Here is a 26,093-nt window from a genome sequence, read left to right as displayed (position 1 = left end):
TCCGTGGCTTTGCCCGGGCTACAATCACAGGCCTGCGAAAATAGGGCTGGCTTTTATTCTCCACCGCCTCCACGGGGTGGAGGGCTTGTTGGGACGATGAGGGCAGGCCTCCCGTGTCGCTGAGACAGTAGGTAACTCTTGTTATCTAAACCAAACTCGTCATTCTTCCCAGGAGTGTGCTACATGTTCTCATCAGGTGCATTACAATAATCAGAAGCTTCTGTATAGGTGGTTTCCCCAGTCAGCTGTGGCACATACAGCTTGTCATCACAACTTATGGTGGATGGGAGTACATCAGCAGGACTGTGGGGCAGGGCAGCAATTAATGGACCAGACCTGGTGTGTGAAATGAATGCTTTTCTTTTGCCTTGAAAACCAAAAAGGAAAGGAAGGTCACTAAACCTTATTCTTCCATTGTAAATCTAAGAACGCTAGGTTTCCACAGAAGATGAAATGGAGAATTTCTGCAATCACAGACTAAATGACTGAGTTAAGCTATTGGGCATCATATATTGACTTACTCAGACTTTTATTAGGTATAACAAATATTACAATAAACTTGTCAGATAAGTATCTGCAGCTAAAAGGGTAAAGGAACCAGTGGGTATGTTTTTATAAACTTCTAGTGGCTTTATTACAGTGATTTATTGATACATTTGCTTTAACCCCCAGACAGGTAGAAAAGATTTTTCTTTTCCATTCACAAATACTAAGTATATTTCCTTGCTTACAGCTAAAGACAGCACATTTTTCACCCTTTTCTCGCCATCTTCTGTCTGCCCACTCAGCATGCTGGAAATGCTTTTATTAAGGTTTTACTTTGAGGAAAGGGAAAGCCTTAGTTTCTCTGCCTCCTCTGAGCTCTCCTTACTGTTAAATCAAACATAAGCTCCCTGGTATTACTTCTAAGGACTATCACATCTCATCACTTCTCATTCACTGTTGACAAATCAACACTTGGCGCCCACTCATCTCCGAATGCCATCCTTGACTGCACAGGTAAGAGCACTTGACTTCTTGACTGCTGCCTGTCATTCCTGGAATTAATTCTTCCTAAGTATTTGGTAAACATGTATTATCCTTCTTCAAACTCTTTCTTAAAACACATATTTGCTATGATTTCAAAGATAAAGCAATAGCCCCTTATTTACTTTCCTTCCTCTGGCTGTAATCTTTGTTTATTTTTATTTTATTTTGAGAATATCATCTCTCTTAACATTCCAAAGTAATGTATGGGTTTTGTAGATGAAAATTTTTTTACTAAAACTATTATTTACTTTTACTAAAACTATTATTTACCAATAAAATGCCAAATTTATAATAGTTTAGGTTCTGGGAGTTCGTCAGTGGCAAGTTTGTCTCCAGATGCTAGCAGAAGCTGCAGACAAATCTTAGTAAGGGTTTTGTATGTCGTCCTGTAAACAGGAAGATTTTCATGACTATCTTACGGGGGTTAGTGAGGTAACCCTTACAAAAATGAACAACAAAATCCCAGATGTTTGTGATGTTCTTTACAAAAACAATTAAGAACAAGGTGCTGTTTCTGAAAAGTATCGTATTTGCGTAGTGCATATGAAGAAGAATGTGTTAAAAGAATTGTTGTGTTGCATAAGTTTTTTATGAGATGGATTTGAAGGCAGAAATAGATCAACCGTTTTGATTACATTGCTCGTAGAGGTCAGAGAGAGTTGGGTACTGTTGAAACTGACAGTTTTTCTGGAAAAAAAAGCTTAAGTCTTGCAGGCTGTCAAAAAGTATGGGCTTTCATTTGAAAAATGCCTGCCTTTGTTGTGGGTGATGCTACTACGAAAAACTCACACCTGTTTTGTCAAGTGCGACAAAAATTTTCTTCTCAGTGATGGTGGACTGTGCTTGGCCTCCAGAACAGTGACCTCTTGCTTGAACAGCCACCGTTCTGCTGTTGTGTCACATCAATGCTGTGCTTCTCACAGGGCTTGCTGGTAGAATGTGCTAGTAGGCAATTCAGCTCCTAAACTGCTACTTGAGGTTAACTGAGTGATGACAGGCTTTGCTTGCAATGCAGCTCAAGTTCCTGGATGAAATGTGCTTGCTTGTGTTACTCAGAATAATTGTATTGCCTCAGGTATTTCAAAACTGCAAGTCCTGCACAGTTCTTGGAGGGTGGATTCCCAGAAATAGCTGTAGAGCTTTCACCTTCTCAGCCTGTTCAAGAAGCTTACTTCTTTCACTGAGTAGACATGTCGCCTGTCTGTCCAGTATCGAAAGAATGAACTCTTATCTCCAGCTGTTCTAACAAACAATATCTTTGTTGGAGAAACTTGTGAATATGTTGTTGACAGGACAACGCATCAGTCCTGTACTTTCTAAAGAGCACTTTCAGCCCGAAGTTCCTTTCAAGTTTGTATTGCAGATTACGTCTTTATTTCCAGTTTGTCCTAGTGAATGATTGTTCTAGTTGCCATTTGTAGTAGTGTACAAAATTAGGTGATCAGTCTTTTATCATATTCTGATCTCCAGTGGCACGGCTTACTGTGTAGTCGTCCACTGCAATGTGGTGGTGGGATGCCACAGTTTGCTCTCCTGGTGCCGAATGAAGTGATTCTCTCTATAACGCCATGTTATCCAATAGCATTTTCTACCAGAATACAAATGGAGGGAATTGTTTTCTTCTGCATGCAGTCCTTGCGTTGAACTCTAAAGAGTGAAGAAAATCACCTTCGTCTCTGACTGTGGACTTAGTATATGAGCAATGGCTGAGTGGCTAGTGAGGTAATGAAGTGCTCACGCTGTAAGGTTAAAATATTTTAAACGATGACAGAATAATTCTAATCTTAAAATATTTCAGTTGTGTGTAAGAATTATTTCCTACTGTGGAGCACAGTTATGCTGTGCTTAAGTCTGTTTTCTGGGTTCTTTCTGAAATGTTGCAAACTCTGATTATGTAAATTTTCACTTGGACGATTAGTGCCTGCCACTGGGGAATCGTGGGTGATGGAAGCAGTAGTAACACAAACTGTAAATTCTTCACGTTTGCTCTCACTTACCTTTGGTGGTGTTTTTTTCGTCCTCTCACAAATTATTCCAGAAAATTAAGCTAGGAAAACTAAAGTGAATATTCAGAAACACATCTGCTAATGTGCAGAAACAGCATAGTATGAAATTGCTAGGAAGTCTTACATTGTCTGATCTGTATTCTTAAATGCTGAAGACAGAAAGAAACTATTGTTCTTTCCATGTAAGCTTGCCTAATGTTTCATATAGGAGAATATTATGTTAAATACAATGTTTGTTGCAAACAGTTATTTTCAAAACAAATACAGTCATTTTAAAAAAAAAAAAAAGGCATTTTCCTAATTAAAAACTGTAGAGGCTAGCAGTTCTCAGAACCCATGCATCCATCTACCTGTTTTGCATTTTCTGTTATCCTCTGGAGTGTTCACTGTGACTCAGATGCCTGAGAAGTGTTTGTATCTGTTTCAAATGTACCATTATTTAAAAGTGAAATTTCACAGAAGGTAAGGCCTTGGTCCTGCATCCCTTGAGATTGTACATGTTCTTTACATTTTGAAGTAGATGATCAAAGGTCTCCATCCGAAGCAGTCATGGAGTTTTTATTAGTTGAATAAAACTACCTATTCAGTATTAAGAGAATGTAATTCCCATGATTCACTGTTGGTCATATCTGCTGATTTTTGGTTATGATTCAGCAGGTTGAAATGGTCGTTCAGTTGAATATTTTCTGTTGAAGAGGTAATATCTCACTAAATAATAATTTCCAAGATTTCTCACCTGACAAAAGAATTATAGTAAAAGCCACAGTGCAATTTTGTACTTAATGGCATGTAATGATGACTGTTAGCTTCAGCAGACATCAATAACCCCTTGTGCCAAATGAGGCTTGCTCAGTGTACGGCATGGAAAGCATTTTGTAGGCTGCTGATGCTGGTAGGCTGCATGTGGATACAAAGAAGTTACTGCAGGGTTACAAGCAATCACATACCAGCTGTTTTGCTGTGGTTTCTCATATAGGAACTGTTCTCACTTAATAAAAATAATTTAAAGTAAATAGTCCATTTGCCCATATATGGATTAGTAAGAATTTGCATGCCGGCATTTATTACGCAGAGGCTGATGTGGCAATTTGTACATTGTCTTTGGAACAAACGAGCTAGTAGCTGGTGGATTTGTAACTGGAGCTTGGTGCACTCTCCTGGCCTTCTTGTCTGCCTGCTTTTGTGCTCTTGCAAACTAAATGCTGTGCAAAACACAACTGCTGGGCTACCCATGCAAATCTAGAGGAGAGTTACTCGGATGCCTACATCTGAGTAATGTCTCTGACTGGGAGATCTATTAAAACTGTGCAGGTTCACTGTCAACAGTCTCTTCATCGAAGAGCCGACCAGTAAGGCTGGGGCTGAGTTGAGACATCTTACTGAACCAGGGAAGGACATACAAGTGGCAGGAAAAGACAGTGACCTGAAACAGGGCAGTCTACATGAAACTGGTTTCACATCATCATAATTTGGTACAGTAAAAGTTTGAAAATTTTGGGTCTTTTTAAAGTTACTGGTTCAAAACTCTAGCTAAAGAAATAGGTAAAATGAAGGATCAGTGAAGTGTCAAAAGGGAACCATTGCAGACAGCATTGCAGTGGGAGAATAGCCTTCCTTCAGCTTGCTGATCCCTTTTCCAGTTTCCATAGTTTAAAATAAACCTTTAAAAAGAGGAAAAGGATGAGGGATTAGTTCTGGTTTCACATGTACCAGTGCACACATCTGCATCGGGATTCAAACTGACTCCTTTTCACCTTTCACTATACCTATCCCTGTTGAATGCATCATGGTAGGACCCTACTCCTGCAAAAAGTGGAGCTTAGAATATGTATAGCGATAGAAAGGAAGTAATTTTACTATGAAGAAGCCCAGTTGTCTTTTTCATAAGTAATCCATTTTATATTGATCTAATTAAAGGTTCTCAACACTTTATTTTCCATACCTGAGTAGAATTGGTAACAACATTTGAGTAATACAAGTTCAAGGTAACAAATCTATGAATTAATGCAGCCAACAGTTTGGGTTAATGCTGTTCATATATAATATTTTTCTCTGTTTGATTCCAGGATGGACGCTTGACATTTTATCCAGGAAATCAGACTGTGGATTTGCCTTTCATAAATTTTATGAAAAGATATGGCACTGTCTTTCTCAATGCCTATACCAATTCTCCAATTTGTTGCCCTTCCCGTGCAGGTAGGACCAAGCAAAACATAAGATAAATACTTGTACATGTCGATTTAAATATGTGGTAATGGTGGGAAATTTCAAAGGGTTTAATTTTGTGGGATTTGTTTTGTTTTTCAGTAACACCCAATTTTTTAGTTTCTGTCTGAATTTATACAGAATTCTCATGTTTGATCGGTTTCTCTTTTCTATTTCTCATGCTTCTTCCTTTCTTTTTTTTTTTTTTTTTGTTCTCCTTTTTCCAGCTATGTGTGAGCTCTCAAGTCTTTCTGCAAATTCCATGGAAGCGTCAGTGTTTTTTAAAAATCTTCAAGATTTGTAGAGAAATCGTCAGCAGTTTGTCTGCTGCAGTGCTGAAGCTGCATTCAGAACTACTCTCCCTTCCCGATACAAAGTTAATAAATCTCTTTCCTGTTCTCAGGAAGAAGTATTAAATAATAACAGCTGAATAAATCGATAGCTGTTAGCACTGCCTTCCAATGACATTTATTCCAAACACTCTGTTAAATACATAATGTATCCTTCAGTAGCCCTAGTTGAATACTTCAGTATTTTTCTTTACTTGCTGCAATCATTGTCGTGTGTTCAATTTCATACTTGCAGAATTTGCTGGGAAGTTAGAAGGAAGCTATATTGTTGAATCAAAGGTTACATCTTAAAACATTTCTAGCCCTTTCAATTGTTGCAAAGACCCTCCAGAGGTGATGTAAATGAAATTTCATCTATAGCTGAAAGGGAGATTCCCTTTTCTCTCAGGTATACATTGGAAGAAGCAACCTGTCCTGACTGCAGCAGGCACAGGCTGTCAAATTTAGTGTTAATGTTTAGTATTCCATTTATTGATAACCTAGTCCCCTTTTCTGTTTCTCAAGGTCACATTTTAAGTGAGTGAGATTACATGAACATGCCTTTAGTCTAGTTTTCTTTCTCTTGATTTTTGAGTTTTTCAGCCGGTCTTTGTTGGTGAGAACAATAACCTTGTGTTAGGTTATTTAGTTTTAAGAAGTTTTGTGAAAATAGCAGCTACTGCTCCCAGTGAGGAAGAGGCTGCATGATGAATTCAACAGTTCATCAATTCTGTTTAGCATTTTAGGTGGTCCATTAACATCATCATGACCACTGGTCAGTCATCACAAGTGTAGCTCTGAACCAGTGGGACATCTCTTGTTTAGCCAGTAGCTTGGAGACCTGCAGGGAACTGAGGGTACATATATCGTGGAGGTGTCAGCGATGATAGTAGAAGAGACGGTGGGAAGGAGGACTTTGGGGTGGGGAAGGTAGGAGTATTGCCATGGTATGGGGTTGGGGTTGACACACTGTGCTTATAGGATATTTTCATTGCTTATAGAACAGATTAGTTTTGGTTTAGGACTCCCTTTGACTCTAAATTAGCATTGGGGAGAGTGAATGATTCTCCACAAGCTGCAAAGAAACACAGGAATTCACTAATGAAAACTTTCCTTGTAGTTCCTTTGCAACTCTTCCCTTGGTTTTTTTTTTCTTGGCCTCTTCTTTAATAATCTCGCTTTGCTTCCATAGCGGGTAGTGAAGTAGATTACCTAAAAAGGATAAAACGGAGGGCAATATAGTATTAATAAAAATAATATACTCTAATTCCCTCCACAAACATACTTAACTTTAAATTCACATTAAAATCTAATTGAAGTAAGGGGAGATAATACTCTGGAACACATGTAAATACATGACTCGTTCATCAGGATCTGTACTACCATGGCATTTTCTTTCCGCAGTCAATAAGAATATTTCCTGATCTACAGAAAACCTTGATTTAATGATTGCATAGTGCTTGGAAAGATGGGACCTTCTTCTGCAATTCTGGGGATTATTTTAGTAAATGTTGTTATTCGTATTGATAATGAAAATAAGATTTGGAAGAGTAATACTTTGTATTCCCTGCTCTATTGGATCACAATGTGGATATTTTACCTCTAAAATAATGAGAAGATTGATCCCTTCTCAAGTATATTCAATTTACGTTTAAATAGGAAGTACCACTTACTTGTCTAAAACTGTATCTCCTTTTTCCCCCCCCCCAGCTATGTGGAGTGGTCTTTTCACTCATTTAACAGAATCTTGGAATAACTTCAAAGGTCTAGATCCAGATTATGTAACGTGGATGGATCTCATGGAGAAGCATGGCTACCACACACAGAAGTATGGGAAATTGGACTATACTTCTGGACATCATTCAGTAAGGTAATCAGATAGATTCTCCTGCTATGAAATGGACAGGAGTGAATAAATCATTTAATGATCTGGCAGTTGGTTTCTGTCTTTGATTGAAATGGTAGTAGCTTTAATTTAAAATAAATTGTGTTAGGAACCTAGGAGGGGTCTGTCCTGCAACTTTATGCAGAAGCAAGCATATCCCATGCAGACGCACTTTGGCTTTTACCTGTAGCTGGAAGGTGAATATCAAGGCTGTGGTTTTGCCCAACATGAATGAAGGTTATTTTTCATCATTCATATTGCTCCCTAAGTGAAATTCATAAACTGTTTTTGCCTTGCCTTGAGACTTCTTGGCTTGATTGTACTAGCAGTTAGGAAAAGCAGAACAAAGAAACATACTTGATAAGACTTTAATATTAAATCTACCATCACTAAACATGAGGGTTGTTTTTTTTTTTTGAAGGCCATATGTTTTCACAGACTTGTGCTATACTTCCTATGCTATAAAGCTCTCTTCTAAAAAAAGTGTGACTAGAATTACAGCAATTTATGAAAAATACTTAAACGTTTAGAGACTAACTGCATTATGTTCAAAAAATAATAAGTATAATGTGTCTGGACGGTTGGGACAAAATATGGCGTCTTCCTTCTGTGTAGTTTTTATGAAGATGCACTATGTCCCTGATTAATAATGATGTCCGTTGTTGAAATAATAGTAGACAGTAGCTTCTTCTTTGATATTAAACAGGTTAGAGTTACTTAAAATTTCCTCACTTCCCTCACTAAAATGAGAATCGAAAGTTGAAAGGTCACATTAGTAATTCATAGTATGTTGCACGTACACACTGCTTTTTATCTACAAAATACTTTATAAATAGTATCCACTTCAGAATCTGGCCAAAGTAATAATTTCCTCTCCAGTTTAAGACTGTCAAAAAAGAAAAGAAAAGCTTTTATCCCTTTCTCCATATACCAGTTCTACACTGGAAGTAAAAGATTATTCAAATACAGACTTACAGTAAAAACTTCATGTTTACTTACTTTACCAGACAGTGTACATATTTGTGTACTACTGATGCTCCTCTCTTGTCTCTGTCTGCAGCTGTTCTTAGTAACTTAGCATCTAACTATGACAGATGGGTGTTCAACCTCTCGTCTTTTGCTTTGAATTTTTTTTCCTGAAGACTGCATTATTCTGCATTATTCTTAAAACTTTTATGTTTTTTCGAGTAAGAAACAGTTACTTGTACAACGTCCTAAAAGGTCACCTGCTGTAGTATTATTCTGATTCTTTGTGCTTGCTTATATGACTGTTGGGAAAATTTCCTCTCTGGCAAGAAACAACTGAACATTAGGATGAATGCTTACAGATGTTTATATTATTGTAGTGTAGAGATGGTTTCTTGTGACTGCCTCAGGCATTCATGCTTTTCAAAAGAGCGTAGTCATAACTGCTAAAGTGCCAGTAACAGACCATTCTTTGAGAAAATAAAGGGTCAGATTTTGTTCTACGTAATGAAGCAAGACAGAAATGATTTTGTGGGTGCATCATTCTTAAGCATTTCTAGGACAGATTTTTAGTAAATTAAAAATAATCTGAAAAATGGAAATTATCTGCAGTATTATACAGATCCTTACACTTTTCTTCTCAATCACTTTTGTGCAGAGAAAATTCTGTGTTGTCTAAATAGTATATAGTATGTCCTCACCCTGCCCCTCACTGAGATAGAATAAATGTTTTATAACATTGAAATCTCTTTATCTCTAATCTAAAGTCACTCCAGGTTTAAAGAAGAGCAGCTCTAAGTAATTCCAGAAGTTCCTGGCTGTTCATATGATAACTGGAACACAAAGGTGACACTGAAAAAGAGGTTGGTTGCATATAAATGTCTGGATTCCAGAAGTCTTGCTTTCATTTGCCTGAGCTGAAGACCGTAAGTGAATTCTGGCTTCAGTACAAAGGCCTTCACATGAGGAGTGCAAAGCTGAACAAACAGATAGTCCTTAGTTCTCAAATAAATTTTATTGTGTGGGAGTTAATGCAAAGAAAACCTTAATGTGGGGTTATGTTGCTTAACTTTCTAAGTTGGTAAACTCTGCCAACTCACAATCTCATACCCACAAACATACTCACAAATACTAGGATTCATATTCAAATAGTCTGAACAGGATTGCTGGCATGTGTTAGGGCAAGGGATGTCATCTGATGAGGTCTTGCCTATTTTTCTCTTGATTGGCAATGATGAAATGGCATTCTGCATAGCTATTTTACACTCTTTAGGTGTGAAAAGTTGCCATGGTGTGATACTTTGCCTGGAATCTTGCTTACTTCAGTCTTCAGGAACATTGGGCAAATAGCCTTTTTGTTTCCTTATTGTGGCTATCTTATTGTATTGTGTTTTTCTGTTGGAATTACAGGAAGAGGAATGGCAGACAGTGCACAATGACCTGGTTGCCATCCTGCTATCAGGATGCTGCTGACAAGTCGCTTGGGCGGTGGTCTTCACACACAGCCCCTTCTTCAGTACTGACCTGTTTTGCTGATGTCATTCATGTTCATGGCTATCGATGCTCACCACTGCTTTAACCTTCCTCTCATCCGTATTTTCTCTGGGACTGTCACATTTGAATGGTTCTATTGATACCATTCTAAATATTTTTGTTACAAGTCTCCACAGATGAGAAATAAATTAACACAATTCAGGGTTTTGCAAAATTGTAGCAGCACCAGTATCAGTGGAGTTACAGTCATGTACTCTGATTTTTCTCGTTCTGCCATGTATAGATTCATCTACTTTAGTGATAGGGTTCGACTCTCACAAACAGAAATTATGATGTAACCATGTAATCACATCATGTTTACATAGCTCTTGGTTCCATGAAGCTGAATGCTTAGGCACTTCAAAGATAACAGAAAAATACTGTGAAGTCCATGGTGTTGCAGTTTTTAATTATCTTTTGTCCTAGGCCTTTATCCTACATTTGCACCTGGTGCAAATTTTTGATACATTTTTTTCTAACTTTCCCTTCAGTGAGAGTTTGAGATCTGTACTTAACAGGATCAAGCCCTTACTGTTATTTGAATAAGCGTGGGTAGGGGTTGAGAATAAACACACGGTTAGTCAGCTTTTCTATGCCTGCAGAAGAGGAATTTGAAAATGGCAGTTTACACAGTTTTTAATTCAAAAAATGAAAACTGCAAATAGAATTCCTCAGTCAGAGAAAAATGTACATCTCCTTCCTAGCATGGCATCTGTGTAGACATTTAAAAACCCTAAGTAGCCAATTAAGTAATCTATAAATTGTGTAGAAGAGTTATAACAACAGTTCCTATTCATTGTAGAGATAATTAAAATGTCCTGCTGTTTTAATTTCTTGTTAAAAAGGAGTCTAGCGAAGGGATATAGAACAGTTCAGCTAGTGCAAGATTCAGCAGGCAGTATTATCTCTTTAGAAACTTTTCTTAAGCACATATGTTGTTTCTTTAAACAGCAAAACCACCACTGCTCCCTGATCCCATGCTTTTTGAAGATTCTTACTGTGGCCTATCTTTTTCTCCTCTTCTGCCTGAGGATTAGTTTTCCTCTTAGATGTGTCAAAACATCTCCTTCGTTGCTCCAGAAGTGGGATTTTGTTGTTATTTTCTTTTAGTTTTGGGGGGTTTGTTTTTGTTTTTTTAATTTGATCCTAACCTCAATCTGATTGGATACTCAGACTGGCTTATGGCCTACATAATAGTTTTTTCTGCGTAAGTCACTATTATGACATTAGATGCAATTTGACACCCCCACCCACCCCTTTATCATTATTTCATTTTAATGTTTATGAAATGTGATTTCTTGATAGGCCATCTAGCTACCTTAATTTGTTCTAAGTAATTTGTTTACCTTGAAAGTGTGAGCCTAAACAAGGAGTTAAAACAATTTAAAAAATTGTTGTTACAGATAATTCTGAACAGTTTTTCTGGAGGTTAAAAGTCCACTGGTAAAATTCCTATGGGGACAAAACTGGTTAGATGCTCTTTAAACAATAATAATGCTGTGTTTTGGTGAAAGTACATGATCAAACCTTGAGCAGTTTCATATTTTCTTTTATAATTTCTTGGGTTATTGAAATTGCCATGAACAAAATGAAGATTAGTCAAGGTCTTAAATGGGCTGTTTCCTCCCTTGTTTATGGCAGTTGTGGTGTCATTCACTCTGGCAAAGAAACACGGACATCTGCAGCTCAGATTTCTCAGTGTTTCAGGGAGGCAACAACTGTCATGATATTAGAAAATCTGTTGCAAAAATATTTTGTCATTAAAGTGTTGCCTTTTTTTCCCCCTTCTTGCTTTCTCTACACCCTTCTCCTCTGTTACTCCCTGTTCTAGATAGCATTTATCAACTATATCAAAAGCAATTGTACAAGATAAATCACTTACAGATTTTTGTCGTAAGTGATAGTGTTTAAAAATGTTGTACTAGTACAATCCAAAACCAGCATGTTGCTTCTAAAGGCAACCTCTCCACGCAAGTTATTTCCCACAGGACTTTTTCAAATAACAAAAATCTAAGGCCCACTTTACCAGATAAATAGTATGTGAATCCATGCCAGAATGAGGAACAGGGTCAACAAGATGGAGATGCTATTTCTAAATATTATTTTGTGGATGTGAGAAGAACCATTCTGACATGAAGTTGTAATAAATAAGAAAGAAGATTCAGAAGCAGAAAAAAATGGCTAAAGCTTTCAGTATAAAACAGATGCACAATAGCTATTGATCAATTGAATAACAATTCTCCTTTATGTAGAAATTACAAATAGATTGCAGCTACAAGTGTAGGGGAAGTTCTTCAGCAATTCTTAACTCTTTTGTCTTAGAGGAAAAGTGAAGAAAATATTTTCCAGTGAGTATGTATCTTGTATATGTATTTTCAGTAACCGTGTGGAAGCCTGGACTAGGGATGTTGACTTCCTTCTCCGGCAAGAAGGGAGACCCATGGTGAATCTTACTGGTGATAGGAAGCATGTGAGAGTGATGGAAGCAGATTGGCGGAATACTGATAAAGCAGTAAATTGGATAAAGGAAGAAGCCGTTAACCTTACTCAACCGTTTGTTCTTTACTTGGGACTAAATTTACCACACCCATATCCATCACCCTATGCGGGAGAAAATTTTGGATCCTCTACGTTTTTAACATCTCCCTATTGGCTTGAAAAGGTACGTGAAGATGAAATTTAAATATAAATTTATTTATAACTGTACTTACTATGAACAGTATTTTATTCATCACATGATTTTTCAAGTTGGGCCCAGTTTTGATATTTCAGTACACAGTAAGAAAGTACTTGGATGAGATGTTAAGATTTCTGATGTAAGGCTAAGCAAATAGAAGTGAAGAATTTCTGTTGTAGGAAAAGGTTTGTTAGTAGTTACTGAATCAATAAAGATATTTGGAGTTCAATGGCTAGAAGTACATTAAACGGAGAATGAAATCGTTGCTATACGTAACTGTAATTTTTTTTCAGTAATGGTCTGAAGTTCATTGTTTATAACATTCTGTATTGTGCTTGTATGATGCTATATGTAATCATTGTTTGAGTTTTATAGTGAGAGAGTGACTTTTCCTACCAGATGAACCTAGAACATGAAGTAGTAAGACACAGCAGAAGTCTCTCTTTTCTGTTAACTTCTTTCCATGCTACTGTAGCTTTTCAATAGAGTACAGATAATTCCCATTATGTCTGTATGTGGAAAGCTAACAGATAGCACTCCATTCCAAAGAAGAAGTAAATATTTTTCCTCTGTCTTCTGTAGTCTCTAGGTGCCGTTATCTGTCATAAAAATATAAATGGGTTACAACAGCTTTCACTGCATAAAGGCATAAAGATTCTCTGCAGCTGAAGAACTGAGAATTAGGTTTGAAAAGACTTTATGCTTACTTCAAAAAAAACCATACACAACTTCTATAATTCGTTTGGCCTTTTCTACTGGGGAACTGCAAAATCTTTTTTTCTAGGTGCAACAAAAATACAAAGACTTAGAAAAAAGGATATACAAATGAAGGCTGAGAGATGTGAATTTCTTTGTAATATTGAGGGTTGTGGGTTCTTTTCTTCTAGGAATGGTGAGGCGTTTGTGGAGGGAGGAAGAGCATGGGGGAAAAACTTTAATTTGCAAAAAGCAAGATCTAGCTTGGATATTAAGGAAAACTTTCTAGGTGCTAATTGCTAGGCTAGACATGTCTTGGGAAGTGGGGATACGTTTTTTCAAGTTATAACATCTCTGACAAATTTTTGTCGTCTGTAATCCAGTTAGAGTGCTTAAACTCCATAGTTTGCTGAGGTCCTTTCCACCACTACATACGCATACTCAGGTATGTGAACCACATATTACCGTTTACTGACCATTGGCTGATTCTTCTGGAATGTATCTGTGTTTTGGCCATGGAAGAAGCAGTCTTTGAAAATGACAGAGATCAATCTCATTAAGAAGTTTGAGTGCATAGATGAAGAACTTGAATTAAATTATATGTTTACTGGGGAGCTAATACAAAACAGAGTATGAACACGGTATGTTTATGAAACCCTGTATGGCTAAGCAGATGTGGTCCCCTGTGTTTTGCACAAGCTGGCACTTCTTCAGGACATGTGGCTTCTTTCCTAGCTATGAATTACGACAGACAGACAAAGGGATTATGATTTTGTGAATCCTTAACACTAGGTTGTAGTCCTGTAGAAAAGGGTTCAGTCTTCCGACAAATCGTGGATGGAGAGGGATACTTTGCTTCCATTGTATCTTAAGCAACTAATAAATACCATTTGAGGAACCTAAAATGTGACTTCATGTAGCTAATTCCTTCAGCCAAGGCCCATCAGGAAGATGACTGAAGCAGTTGTCTGCTATTATTTTATCTTCCATGATTTCTTCTTGCAGCCTATTTTCTATAGGGCCTAAGGAAACTTAGATTTTGGTATGTCTGTTTGACTGTTACAAAGCTGGGTTTTATCCGTATGGGCACTTGAACTCTTGCTGTCTTACCAGCTGTTTAGATGACTTAATACATCTGCAAGATAACTCAAGAGAGAATATTGACTGCTGTAGGAGGTGGAACTTTGTGGGTATTGGAACACATGGCCGTAACAGCACTGGTGGACAAAAATATACTATGTGCTCGAGAGGCAGACATTACGCCAGTAGCTCCTCAGACAGCTCTTAGTTATCCATGCCACACCTTGGGGCAAATTTCAGCAGGGATTGAAACTTAAATTGCTACACAAATAAATAGGGATGTAATGCGTCTAGGAACAACTTAGGTCTGATTGCTTTTGTGCTGCATGGACACCCTTGGACAGTAAGTGTCTCAGTTATTTTATCAGGAACCAGTGCTGCCCATGTTTGGGGCCAGCCCAGGGGTGGAGCTGTGGCTGCAGCCCTGGGAATGTGCTGCACAGGCACCGGAGTTGCTGTGGCATAATCAAGGCCTCAGCTCTGTTTGTTAGAGAACATTTTCAGAGGTAAATGAGAGCAACAGGTGTGGTTTTATTTAATAAACTTAAGTTTTCCATACTGAGATTACATCTTCTCTGCTTTGTGGTAATTTCTGCTTTAAGTCTACAGTACAGAAATAATTAACTGTTAAATGCAGCACTTACTTAGTGGGAATGCTTACAAGAGTGACTGCCTAGGCTAAATGTGTATGTCGAACTTTGGGGCTCTAAAGCTGGTACCGCAGCACGCAATATCTATGAGCATGCCAGTTTGAATATACAAATCCAATATTATTTGTAATTGATTGGCTCCTGCTTTTTAGTTTCAAACTGATCTTATACTTCTTTATAACTAAATGGATTGAAATCTGTAGAAACAAATAGAAAAGTAGTAGAAAATCGGACTAATGTAGTGAATTTTTTTTGTCAAGATGTCAAGACTTGTCATCCACTATCCTGAAGACCTTACCAGACTAAGTAAATTTCTGTGTTGTTCTGTAGGCTCACATAACACCTGATCTTTTTGACACATACGGTTTATAGTTATCCTGTAGTTGATGAGACACTGTGCCAATACTTCTGTACTTACTCTAGAATACAGTTCTAGAAGATTGTTCTGCGGCATCTCTCTTAAAAAAAGATATCAGCTGGTAAAGAGAATATTTCTGGCTCTTCGCCTTAGTTTCTAGCTGATTTTCATAGCTCTGTTTTAAAATGACTTGATACCTGTGGAAGCAGAGGGGAAGTATGGAGGAGGTAGCAGCACCATGTGACAGATAAGCAGCTTGTGTTTCCTGGACTACAAATTGAGAACTGTGAATTTATGCTAAAAAGTTTTAAATGAAATCTGTTTTTTAAAGAAATGTTTAATTCAGTTGCTGAAGTAATGTTAATTTCCTCTTATTTTTAGGTAAATTATGAAGCTATTAAAATACCCAAGTGGTCTTCTCTTTCAGAGATGCATCCAGTAGACTATTACTCATCTTATACCAAGAATTGCACAGGAGAGTTTACAAAGCAAGAAGTGAGAAATATTAGAGCATTTTATTATGCTATGTGTGCGGAAACAGATGCCATGCTGGGTAGGTGGTGTTTCATTATACAATGGGTTTTCGTGTTCTGATTCTTTTAACAAAATGCTGATAGGGCTGGTCTTCCAGAAAAAAAAACCAAACACAATTCAGATCTGGGAGTAAGTCACATGGATGTTGCTTAATCAGTCTATATGATTCTATAACTGGATAGCTTTTAAGGCTACTGCAAGGTGAATTCAGAGCACTCTGAAAAGTAATCACAACCACCAGTCAGAGCCCCTGTAAAAGCCCAGTAACTGCAGCAAAATGTTGCTTGACCCATGTACAAGAGGAACTAAATTCTCTTTGATTAAGTGCTAACCAAAATAATGGAAACAATTTTGAAGGGGACAGACCGGCAAAGCAAAGCTGGAAGGAAAGATAAATTTCACGGCGTAAGCAATTTCCTTGGAGCTTGATTTCAGATGCATAGACTAGGTAACAGCTATTACACATAGACTAAACAGTAAGGTTACCTTTGAAGTCTCCCTTAGCAGCATATTACTGAAAGTTAAGAAAAAGAAAAAAAAAAAATTAGGCATTCAGAATTCTTCCTAGTTTGCAGTAAGGTCTACATACATAAAAATTATAATGCAAATTGGTCTTCTTTTACAGTATTTTGTTTCTTAATTTGAAAAGTGACCATGAAAGAATAAGAATTTCCTTGCATTCTAATATGAAATTCATGAATAAATAAGCTCATCTTTTTAGCAATGTTAGAATGATAAAGTAATTTAAAAGACACAGAATTACTCTTCCACATTTTTGAAAGAAAAGAGATCAACAGGAGCCTGACAGTTTTAGGGAATTAAGGTATTGCAAAGTATCTGCACTGGGGTTTAATTTGGTAACAATTTTAAGTTTTTAACTAGTCTGTTTAAGCAAGAATCATCTTAGTGTTTTAACATTAAAGATGTGTAAGCGCTTTGCTTCGTTACCAACTTCATTGATCTTGGCCCTGTCTTCGTTGAACACATGTATGTGCAAGGGGCTCCTGTGGGGATACAGGCACAGGAAGGAGGGACTTCCACTGATTATGTGTAAGGTGGATACTGTCAAGAGTCCTTCACCCTAAATGTAGTGCCAGGGCTTCTGCTGACCTATTTTACTGCTGTTGAAATAACTATTATTAGTTACGCTAGAAATGAAACAGAAGTGATGATAGCAAAAATGCAGCTTGTCCTGTGGTGCATCCTTTCCTTTTGAAATTTTTGTGGTTGTTGTCCAGTGCCTTCCACGCTTCATTGGGAGCCAGACCCTTGCAACTCATTGACAACTATATGTTATTCTGGGCTGAATGCTTTGGGCTCTGCCTTCTGTGGCAGAGAGAGGAGTTTCCGACCCTCCATCTAGGATTCCTTGGGGTTTGCACGCTGCTTTGCAGGTACGGAAGTTGGAAGGAATCCTTTGAAGGTGTCCTTTTGAGTATCTTTTTCTTGTTGCAGGTGAGATTATTTCAGCTCTGAGAGATACTGGGCTTCTTAAAAAAACAATCGTTATATTCACTGCAGATCATGGAGAACTTGCTATGGAGCACCAGCAGTTCTATAAAATGAGCATGTATGAAGGAAGTTCCCATGTTCCTCTTATAGTTATGGGGCCTGGCGTAAAAGAACAGCAGCAAGTACCAAATGTGGTCTCTCTTGTGGATGTATATCCTACTATGCTTGGTGAGTTAAGTAATTTCAAATGAATTTTTTTTTCCCAATTACTACTATTATTATGCATTTGTATTATAGTCAGAATTACGTCTCCACTTTGTGAGGCAATATAGTAACACAACAGGAGGTAGCAATTTATCTGTGGAGCTAGCAATTTATCTGTGGAGCATGCATACAAACTTAATACAAAATGCAAAAAATGATCTAAAAATTAAATAAAGGAGCTGATGAAGTTCCTTACTACTGTTACTGTCATCAAAACAATTACAGTGAATGATTATATATAGGATAATTTGTTATTTAAAAAAAAGGTGATAAAAACAATCAGATGGGTTTAGATATGAATAATCCTTGCTAGCCTTCATACCTAACAGTTTACTGTAGAGATTACAGTGTAAATGCATCAGATTAAACCTGAAAGGATGGCAGCTTCATTGGAAGGAAGCTGCCAAAGGAATGTCCTTTATGAAGGGTCATGTGGAAGAAACGTAATAAAGACTTTGTGTAGGAAATGTACAATTGATCTGGGCAAGCATAATAAGATATGATAATGGATATCCATTCTTACCTTCTTCAGTATGGAAATATTCATTATGGAGCAGAGAATCAAATAAAAAGGACTGACATCAAATTACTTAGAGATGGAAATTACTTTTAAGAGTGAATTTTTCAACAGTTAACCTGTGATAAAGCATGCAAGAGGTGGATGTCATTGGAACCAAACATTAGATGAAGTCGCCGTTCTGGGCTTTATCTGGGATCTTTTAGGCTACTGATCAGAAAAATGTTCTCTTCAAGGCAGTCTGCAAAGGTCACTCTTTAAGAAGTCTCACGTGTACACTGCAGTCGCCTGAGAGAACATGGGGCAGTAGATAAAACTGTACTTCTATCAGTAAAAGCCAGTGAAAAATCCTCTTCTATATTGTTTTAAGTTGATTTTCTAAAAACAAACAAAAGATACTTACCTGCTTGTCTCTTCTCAAATCTTTTGAACCAGTTACCTAGTTGAAAATAGGATATAATCTGAGTAGCTTTCTCTTCCAAATTCTGATATCCAATCTTTATATATGTAAAGTAATCTGTATGAGATATGGTTCTTGTATAAGAACATGTAAAGAGTTAAAAATCTCCTTTTTTTCTTCTTTGTGCCCAAGTAACATAATTGGTCAGGTGGTTTAACATCCTTCCTCCTTGTTCTTTTCCTCCTGTTTTTTCTTCCCAGAACTTTGTGTGTTTAAGTCCTTTCCTTCTGTTCTGGCAGTTCCCCTTTCCTGTAATCTGAATGTCAAAAAAGGCACATATGTCAAGATGAATGTGAAAACATGAAGAATCATCTCTGTCATCTATTATGTCTTCAGGCTGCATGCTACTGCTGATTAGTGAGGAAACAGATTTCAAGTCTTTTTTCATGATAAATGTAATCCCTTTGCTTTGTGTTGTCTCAGGACAATAATCTCTCTTAAGACGCCATCCAAATGCTTTGCTCAATACTGACTTTGAGATTAGGTGTACCCTATAGCGAGTGTGGTACAGATGTTTTGATTCCAGCAGAATCTGTGTGATACGGATAATTCAGCCAAGAGTGCAACAGCTCTTCCATTTTTTAACAGGATGTAGCATAAGCTTTCCTCCAGATAGCACTGGCTTTGTTGGTCTGGATGGAGGTACCTTCGGATCTCTGTTGGAAAAGCAGGAGCTGCTGAAGGTGCCAGCTTGGAGCGTTCTTTGCATGTGGAGAATGCAGTTACTGCAGTTAATAGCACTGCTGGTTTAGGATGACAGAAGAGGAAGGCCTATATCCCTTTTTTCATGTGTTCTAATGTAGTTCCTCAAGTTTTTAGCCCACACGCTGGAAGCTACTGGGTTTACATGTTACAGGTCTTCCTGGTGCTTAGTCAAATGCTGGCTTTTTTCTTTACTAGAGGAAGATTAATGACACATATATATGCTGTAGAAACAGAGGAGAAAAAGGAAGATACATGCTCATAAAGGAAAAACTCACCTATGGGCAATCTGCATGCTCTGAGTATCACCACTCGGCATAGAACAGAAGATAAAATACTACCACAGTGCACTGTGAAATGGAAAGTGTTGAATTTTGAATGACTATATGCTATGTTCAGTAGGGTCATTAAAAATAGCAGTACTGTCATACCCTGGTTTTAGGACCAGGACCAGGAAGTTTAGGTAACGTCCTTGGGATTCTCAACTATGTTTTTCAGAATGTCTCTGAGAGATCTTTGTAGCCTTTTAATATTGACCTGATCTTTGGGAGCTAGAGACACTTGTGATGTAAGTTGATACTGAGGAGCTTGTTCAAGCTACAGCATCTTCTGGGAGTCATCTAGTAGGCTATAGAGTCATCCAGTGTTTTCCATATGTGCACTGTATTGATACCACCTCAGATACCATCTTTATGTCCATCCCTGCTAGAGAAGCAAGTGGCCCTGTTCCTCAGTTTCCCCACACGTTATAGGTGATAACCATAATGGCCACCTTTTGTAAAGTGTTTTGTAATTCACTGATGAAGTATGATAGATAGGAGCTTAGCACCGTTATTGTCAAAGAAATGCATGGTTAGACCATGTTGGATACAGAGCTTTTAGAGTCCTTTCATGCTTTGACAATCTCTTTGTTCTGCCTGACAGAAGGTGGTCAGAGCAGAAGGGAAGGGTGTAAAACATGGTTGAAAAAAATAAAAAAGCACCACCCATCACTGGAGACTATCATGATCAGTTTTAACAAACATTTGTTAAAGATTGACTTAGACGTAGCTGACGCTGCTTCTGATCAAGATGGTGGGCAGCTGACCTTGGAAAGTTCCTTAAGGTTTTTTCTATTGTTTGTGTATTTGGGGGTTCCTGTGTTCTTCAAGGAGAATAATTAGGAATGCATGTTTTATTACTGAAGTAGAATTTATGTTCAGATTCCTGTAGCATTACGTTAGGCTTTCTTAATCACAGTAACTGCATTTTGACTTTGTGTATCTTTGCTTAGATATAGCAAGAATTCCTGTCCCACAGAACCTCAGTGGATATTCTCTTATACCGCTGCTACATGGAAAGGCTGAAAACGAAGTGTCACCCAGAGGGCCTCGGCCCTCCTGGGTGTTGAGCGAGTTCCACGGATGCAATGTGAATTCTTCCACGTACATGCTTCGAACTAGCAAATGGAAATACATCGCGTACTCAGATGGCCATTCGGTACTTCCACAACTGTTTGGTATGTTACGACTCTTGTGCCTGACTGACTCATTAATTTACTTAAATGCAAATCGGCTCTTAACTGACTTTTTGTTTGTTCCAGACCTTACTGCCGACCCAGATGAGCTAACAAACGTTGCCATAAAATTCCCAGTAATTGTACATTCCTTGGACAAAATACTCCGCTCTATAGTAAACTATCCAAAGGTTTCTTCTTCTGTTCAGGAGTATAACAAAAGACAGTTTCTCAGTTGGAAACAAAGTTTGGGTCAGAATTACTCAAATGTTATTGCCAACCTTAGGTGGCATCAAGACTGGTTAAAAGAACCAAAAAAATACGAGAATGCAATTGACAAGTGGCTTAGTCAAAGTAAGTAAATAAAAACAACCTAGATTTAATATGACTGAGGACATGAAAACATTCTGCATTTGTAATATTATGCTGTATTTCAAGTGTTAGAATTATTGTCTTATATAAGTTAGTGAAAGCAAAGATGCCCGAACAATTACCGCTTTGTTAGAAAGCCAAAAGCATTTTATATAACTAGCCAGCACAACAAATTTTTACATGTTGTAATTCTGTAACACTTAAGTATATATAGGAAGGATAGTACATTAAGTACTAATTGCATGTATGGAATATTTAGCTGGTTGCAAAAATGCAGAGTATTAAGCATTAGAACTCGACAGGAATTTCCATTTCTAAGGATAGACTAAAGCAACGATTATAAATTTAGTGTAGTGGGATACCAGTTACAGTGGAATGTGCTGGACCCAACTTTCCATCAAGACGGATTTTAAGTCCACAATGAATATACATTCATCCACTTTAGAGAAGCTATAATGGTTAAAATATAATCAAAAAGTTAACAACTAGCATTGGTCTGAACATAGATGCAGTTTATTCAAGTTACTTACTATGTCAGCATTCCTGGTCTATACCTGGTTGACTCTCCATCTTTTCAAGATCTGCCTTCTAATCTCTTGCTTTTGGATCTGGTACTTACCACTCCTTGCTGTTTAAAATTTCATAATATGCATAGGCTACTAATTGAACATGTGTGCAAGTGAAGAGGAATCTGGTCTCTGGTCACTGTTGGAAATTAAAAAACAAAACAAAACAAAACAAACCCCTCTGACCAAACCTGTGAGTTAGAGCAGTTCTCTGAAAAGTGATAGTCTGATTTGCATAGCGTAAGATGAAAACTGCTGGAATAAATCTCCATTATGCAGTTAGATTCTGCAGGTAAATGTTTTAATGTGCATCAACAAGTGGAGAACTGGAACCTGCAATGTACACAGAGGAAATGCAATTGAAGCGTGCAGAAAAAGGTAACATAAAACTACTATTTTACATTTTTCCAGGGATGTGATAAAAAAACAAAGCGGTTTTGGAAGAAGGTAAGATTTAGCTAGTAACTCTTCTGCTTAAGGAAAAATGTAATTGTAGCAGCACTTTGCTTATTCTTGATCACAGTTGTTGCTGCTATAGTAACAATTCAGGATGACATTATACTTCATACCTAACATTTTCTGGAATCTGTAATGAAATACTCAGCAGTGACAGTAAGCTAGTAAAAATAAACATGAAAAATACATGTCTTTTCTGATGGCTAAGCACTCTACGTGCATTTTGTAAACTACTTAAACCACCAGAATTAGGTACATATTTATGAACATTGTAGCCAATCTGTAATGAAATACTCAGCAGTGACAGTAAGCTAGTAAAAATAAACATGAAAAATACATGTCTTTTCTGATGGCTAAGCACTCTACGTGCATTTTGTAAACTACTTAAACCACCAAAATAGGTACATATTTATGAATATTGTAGCCGTTTTACATTTTTGTGTTCATAGAACATTAAGGCTAACCTTATACTACTTACTGCTACAATAGCATTTTTTCCTTTTTTTTTTTTTTGGTAGGCAAGGAACAGATTAATATTTAAAATAAACTTTCAAACACTGTAGCACGTCATTATAATTCTTGCTAAAGTGAGTTCAGATACTGATGAAATAATTTCAACAAAAACCACGTCTTAGCAGTGTAATGTAAAATGGCTACATAAGAAAAGAAAATAAATATATCTGTATGAAGGCTCATTTAGCAGGGAAAAGAATAAATAAACTGATCACTTTCCAAAGGTCTGGATAGAATGCAGTACATTGTACAGAATATAGCAAAATAGAGGTATGGTGAACTGGATGTGTTTTGTGTGTGTGCTTTTTTTAATGACTGAATGTTTAAAGAAAATTTTATTTTGTCAGTTCTGTGGACAGTGGTTTCTTTAAAGACATGCACTTTTAAGACGTACTTCCTCAGAAGTGTTAGCTTAGAAAGGTGCAGTTTGTGATACTTTGTGAAATGGAAAAACAAATTGGAAAAACAAACTTCTTACCGTGATTCCTTGCAACAACTTCCTGTATCACCGACTCTCCCAAGAAGCCCAGTGCACGGGGGCAGGTTTCCAGGTAACGCAGGAAACCCCAGGAATGTGCCAGCCTGCAAAGCGGAGCTAGGATGTCAGCAGATAGGGGTGCTCCCTCGCAAGGCGATTATGGGGCGTGCGAGCCAACCAGTAGCAGACTGTGATCAGATCTGAAGTCAGTATGTCTAGTCTAGTCCTTCTTTTTGTATCTGGCCTTCTTAAAATGCTTATTTAAAAAGAAAACATTGACGTGTTTGTTAAAAGCAACACTTTGACTTTTGCAAGTTATTTATTATTTGTGTGTGAGTCAACCTGTGTTCTGAAGAGTTAGAAAGAAGGCAAAAGCCCCCTAATGCCTTCCTGCCTCAGGTTGCCATAAACAATCTACCTGTGTTGGTACAGAACTGAGCTAATTCAATACCAAAACATACATTTAACAATGTGGTCATATTCAGTTACTCTGTCTTAGTTATGCTAATACATCTGCATTATTGTAACACAAATCAAATGAGGTTTGCAACATGCAAGGTTGGCCAGCTAACAAAGGAAAAAAATCTGGATTTCGATCGTGCTGAACGAGTTACGCGGTATTAACATTGAAGAAGATGTTGGGGAGTGAAAGGGAGAAGGCAGGCTGGAATGCCAGCAGGTTCAAGCGTATTTATTAGAAGTAGTCAGGTCAACGCAGCCTCACGAGATTTACCCAAGACTACCAAGGGCATTGGCCTGATCAGCTTCTGAACCTTTCTTTCATCTTCAAGTGTTCACAAAGGCAGGAGAGGTACCACTGTCCTGATGAACAAAAATGGGAATTATTTTCGTAAATACAAGTGGTCACTGGAGAGGCAAGACTGCCACTGTGAATTTGCCAACAAATCACATGAAAATAACCATCTGCTGCCTTTGTCAGGATAACTAGCCTAGTCGGTAAGGAAAAAATCAGTGGGGAAATCCAGACTTTGAATGCACTTGGGGAATGGCCTATCTGATCTTATCTTAAGCAAGCTATGGAAATACAGTCTAGATAGAATCACTGTAAGTTAAGTTCACAACTGGCTAAAATCAAACTCAGTAGTAGATACCAAACATTAAAAAGCGAGAAGGCTAATCAAATAAAGTCTGCAAGAATTTGATGTAGTACTGTTTGGTACTTTTTTAGTAAGTAATTTGAATGCAGGAGTAGGCACATTTTTCTTAGTAAACTTGAGAAAATGCACCCTGGGATAGGCGTCTGAGGATAGGCTAAAATTCAAATTCACTCTTGATTGGCTGGAAAAATGATCTGAAATCAATCGGGCAAAATTCATCATGGATTAGTTAAAGGTCAAAATAAAAAGGGAAGGGAAAAATACTAAAATGGTGAACAACAAAGTGTCTAGGCTGCAGTTTTGCAGAAGAAAAAGCCCCACACGCCTGCAAGTTTTAGAGAATCAGAAGCAGAGTGTGAATCAACAACATGATGTGGTGACAAAAGAAACAAGTGACATTCTAGGATGATTTAAAGGAGTGTTGTAAGACAGAAGAGGCAATTATTTTATTCTTCTTAACACTAGTGAATCCTCAGGGTATTGTGTCTGCTTTGCGGCTTTTGTGTTTTAAGAAGGACATAAACAGACGAGAGCATTTGGAGGAAAATAATATAAGTGAGTGACTTGTGAATCATATTAGGTTTGTTTCAGTCATGAGAGAAGCCTTGACAAGTCCTCAGCTATGAATAAGGCTCATGTAAGAGCTCAGCAAATGCTGCCACTGAGAGCAGAAAAGAAATGTCTTTGTTTTTCAGGGAAGGCTGTTCTGATGAGCTATTTGGAGAAAAAAAGACAAGAACTGTAAGTGGTTAAACATTAAAACAGCCTGTCAAGCTATCTAAACTCTGTCACTGGAATTTATTAAAAAAAAGTTGAAAATATTTGCCAAGAATGGCCGAGGTATGCGTGATCCTGCAGTAGATCAGGGAGCCAGAACAAATGCCCCCAGGATGCTCTTTGCAGCCCCTTTCTGCGTGCTGGGTGGGGATTTAGGCTTCACCACTCCTTGTTTCTCACTGAACAAAGCTCGGTCCCATTTACACAGCACAGTTTCAACTTTACCCACCTTTATAATAACACTTTATCAGCAGCAGTAATTATGAGTAGACACGAATTATTGTAATGAGGTTCTGTTAAAACATCACAAGGTCACTGTTTTCGGAGTGATGTTGTCTTCTAAGAAATGTCACCGTAAGTCCGACTTCCTCGGAGGAAGCTACCTGAGATTGAGATGCTACAGCTACCTGTCAGCATCTGGTACCTTTACAAGTAACTCCAGTACATGAGCACCCACCAAGAGACAGTTTTGATGCAAGACGTGATACCCATAGAAAAGAGTGAGGTGTAGAGAATAGATTACTGGCTAGGCTGGTGAGAGACAGATACAGAGCACGGATATAATGAGCCTCAAGTCTTGCGTCACTGAACCAATGCTGATTTTTCACCCAGAATAAGCAAGAAAAAGCCCTGCTGAAGAGCCAGTGAGACCCTGGACGAGTAGGACCCTTGCCCTGAATTGTCCTTCCTCATTCCCCGCGTGAGTAGCGTTAGTGAGAGCCTAAAGGCACACACGCCGCTGCAGACTGTAAGAACTGACAAGCCCCACTTGGCAGCTTCCTACGAAAACAGACATTGCCGTTAAAAACGCTATGCAGCCGCTGAAACCTGCACAGACGGCCACGCTGGTAGTACCTGCACAGAAACTACAGCCAGGGGCTTTGGCGGAGAAACAGCCTCACGTGACCACAGCACAAGCATATTTCAGTTCGTGTTCAGCGTCTTGGACTCCTCGAGGGCATCAGTCGGACTGGG

At 37.9% G+C, this 26,093-nt stretch overlaps 1 protein-coding gene across 1 annotated transcript; it reads left to right on the top strand.

The window, feature by feature from the left end:
* Positions 1-978: 978 nt before the first annotated feature.
* Positions 979-24,904, top strand: ARSK (arylsulfatase family, member K). The gene is made up of 9 exons (XM_009584472.1): positions 979-999; positions 5,102-5,231; positions 7,280-7,439; positions 12,333-12,615; positions 15,796-15,967; positions 17,404-17,628; positions 20,617-20,841; positions 20,926-21,192; positions 24,807-24,904. The coding sequence occupies exons 1-9, from the start codon at positions 979-981 to the stop codon at positions 24,902-24,904; spliced, it is 1,581 nt and encodes a 526-aa protein (XP_009582767.1).
* Positions 24,905-26,093: the final 1,189 nt, after the last annotated feature.

This window comes from Fulmarus glacialis, unplaced genomic scaffold, assembly GCF_000690835.1.
Source record: "Fulmarus glacialis isolate BGI_N327 unplaced genomic scaffold, ASM69083v1 scaffold3179, whole genome shotgun sequence".
Lineage (NCBI taxonomy): Eukaryota > Metazoa > Chordata > Aves > Procellariiformes > Procellariidae > Fulmarus > Fulmarus glacialis.
Note: the sequence above shows the minus strand (reverse complement) of the source record. Positions and strands in the feature narration are given on the sequence as shown.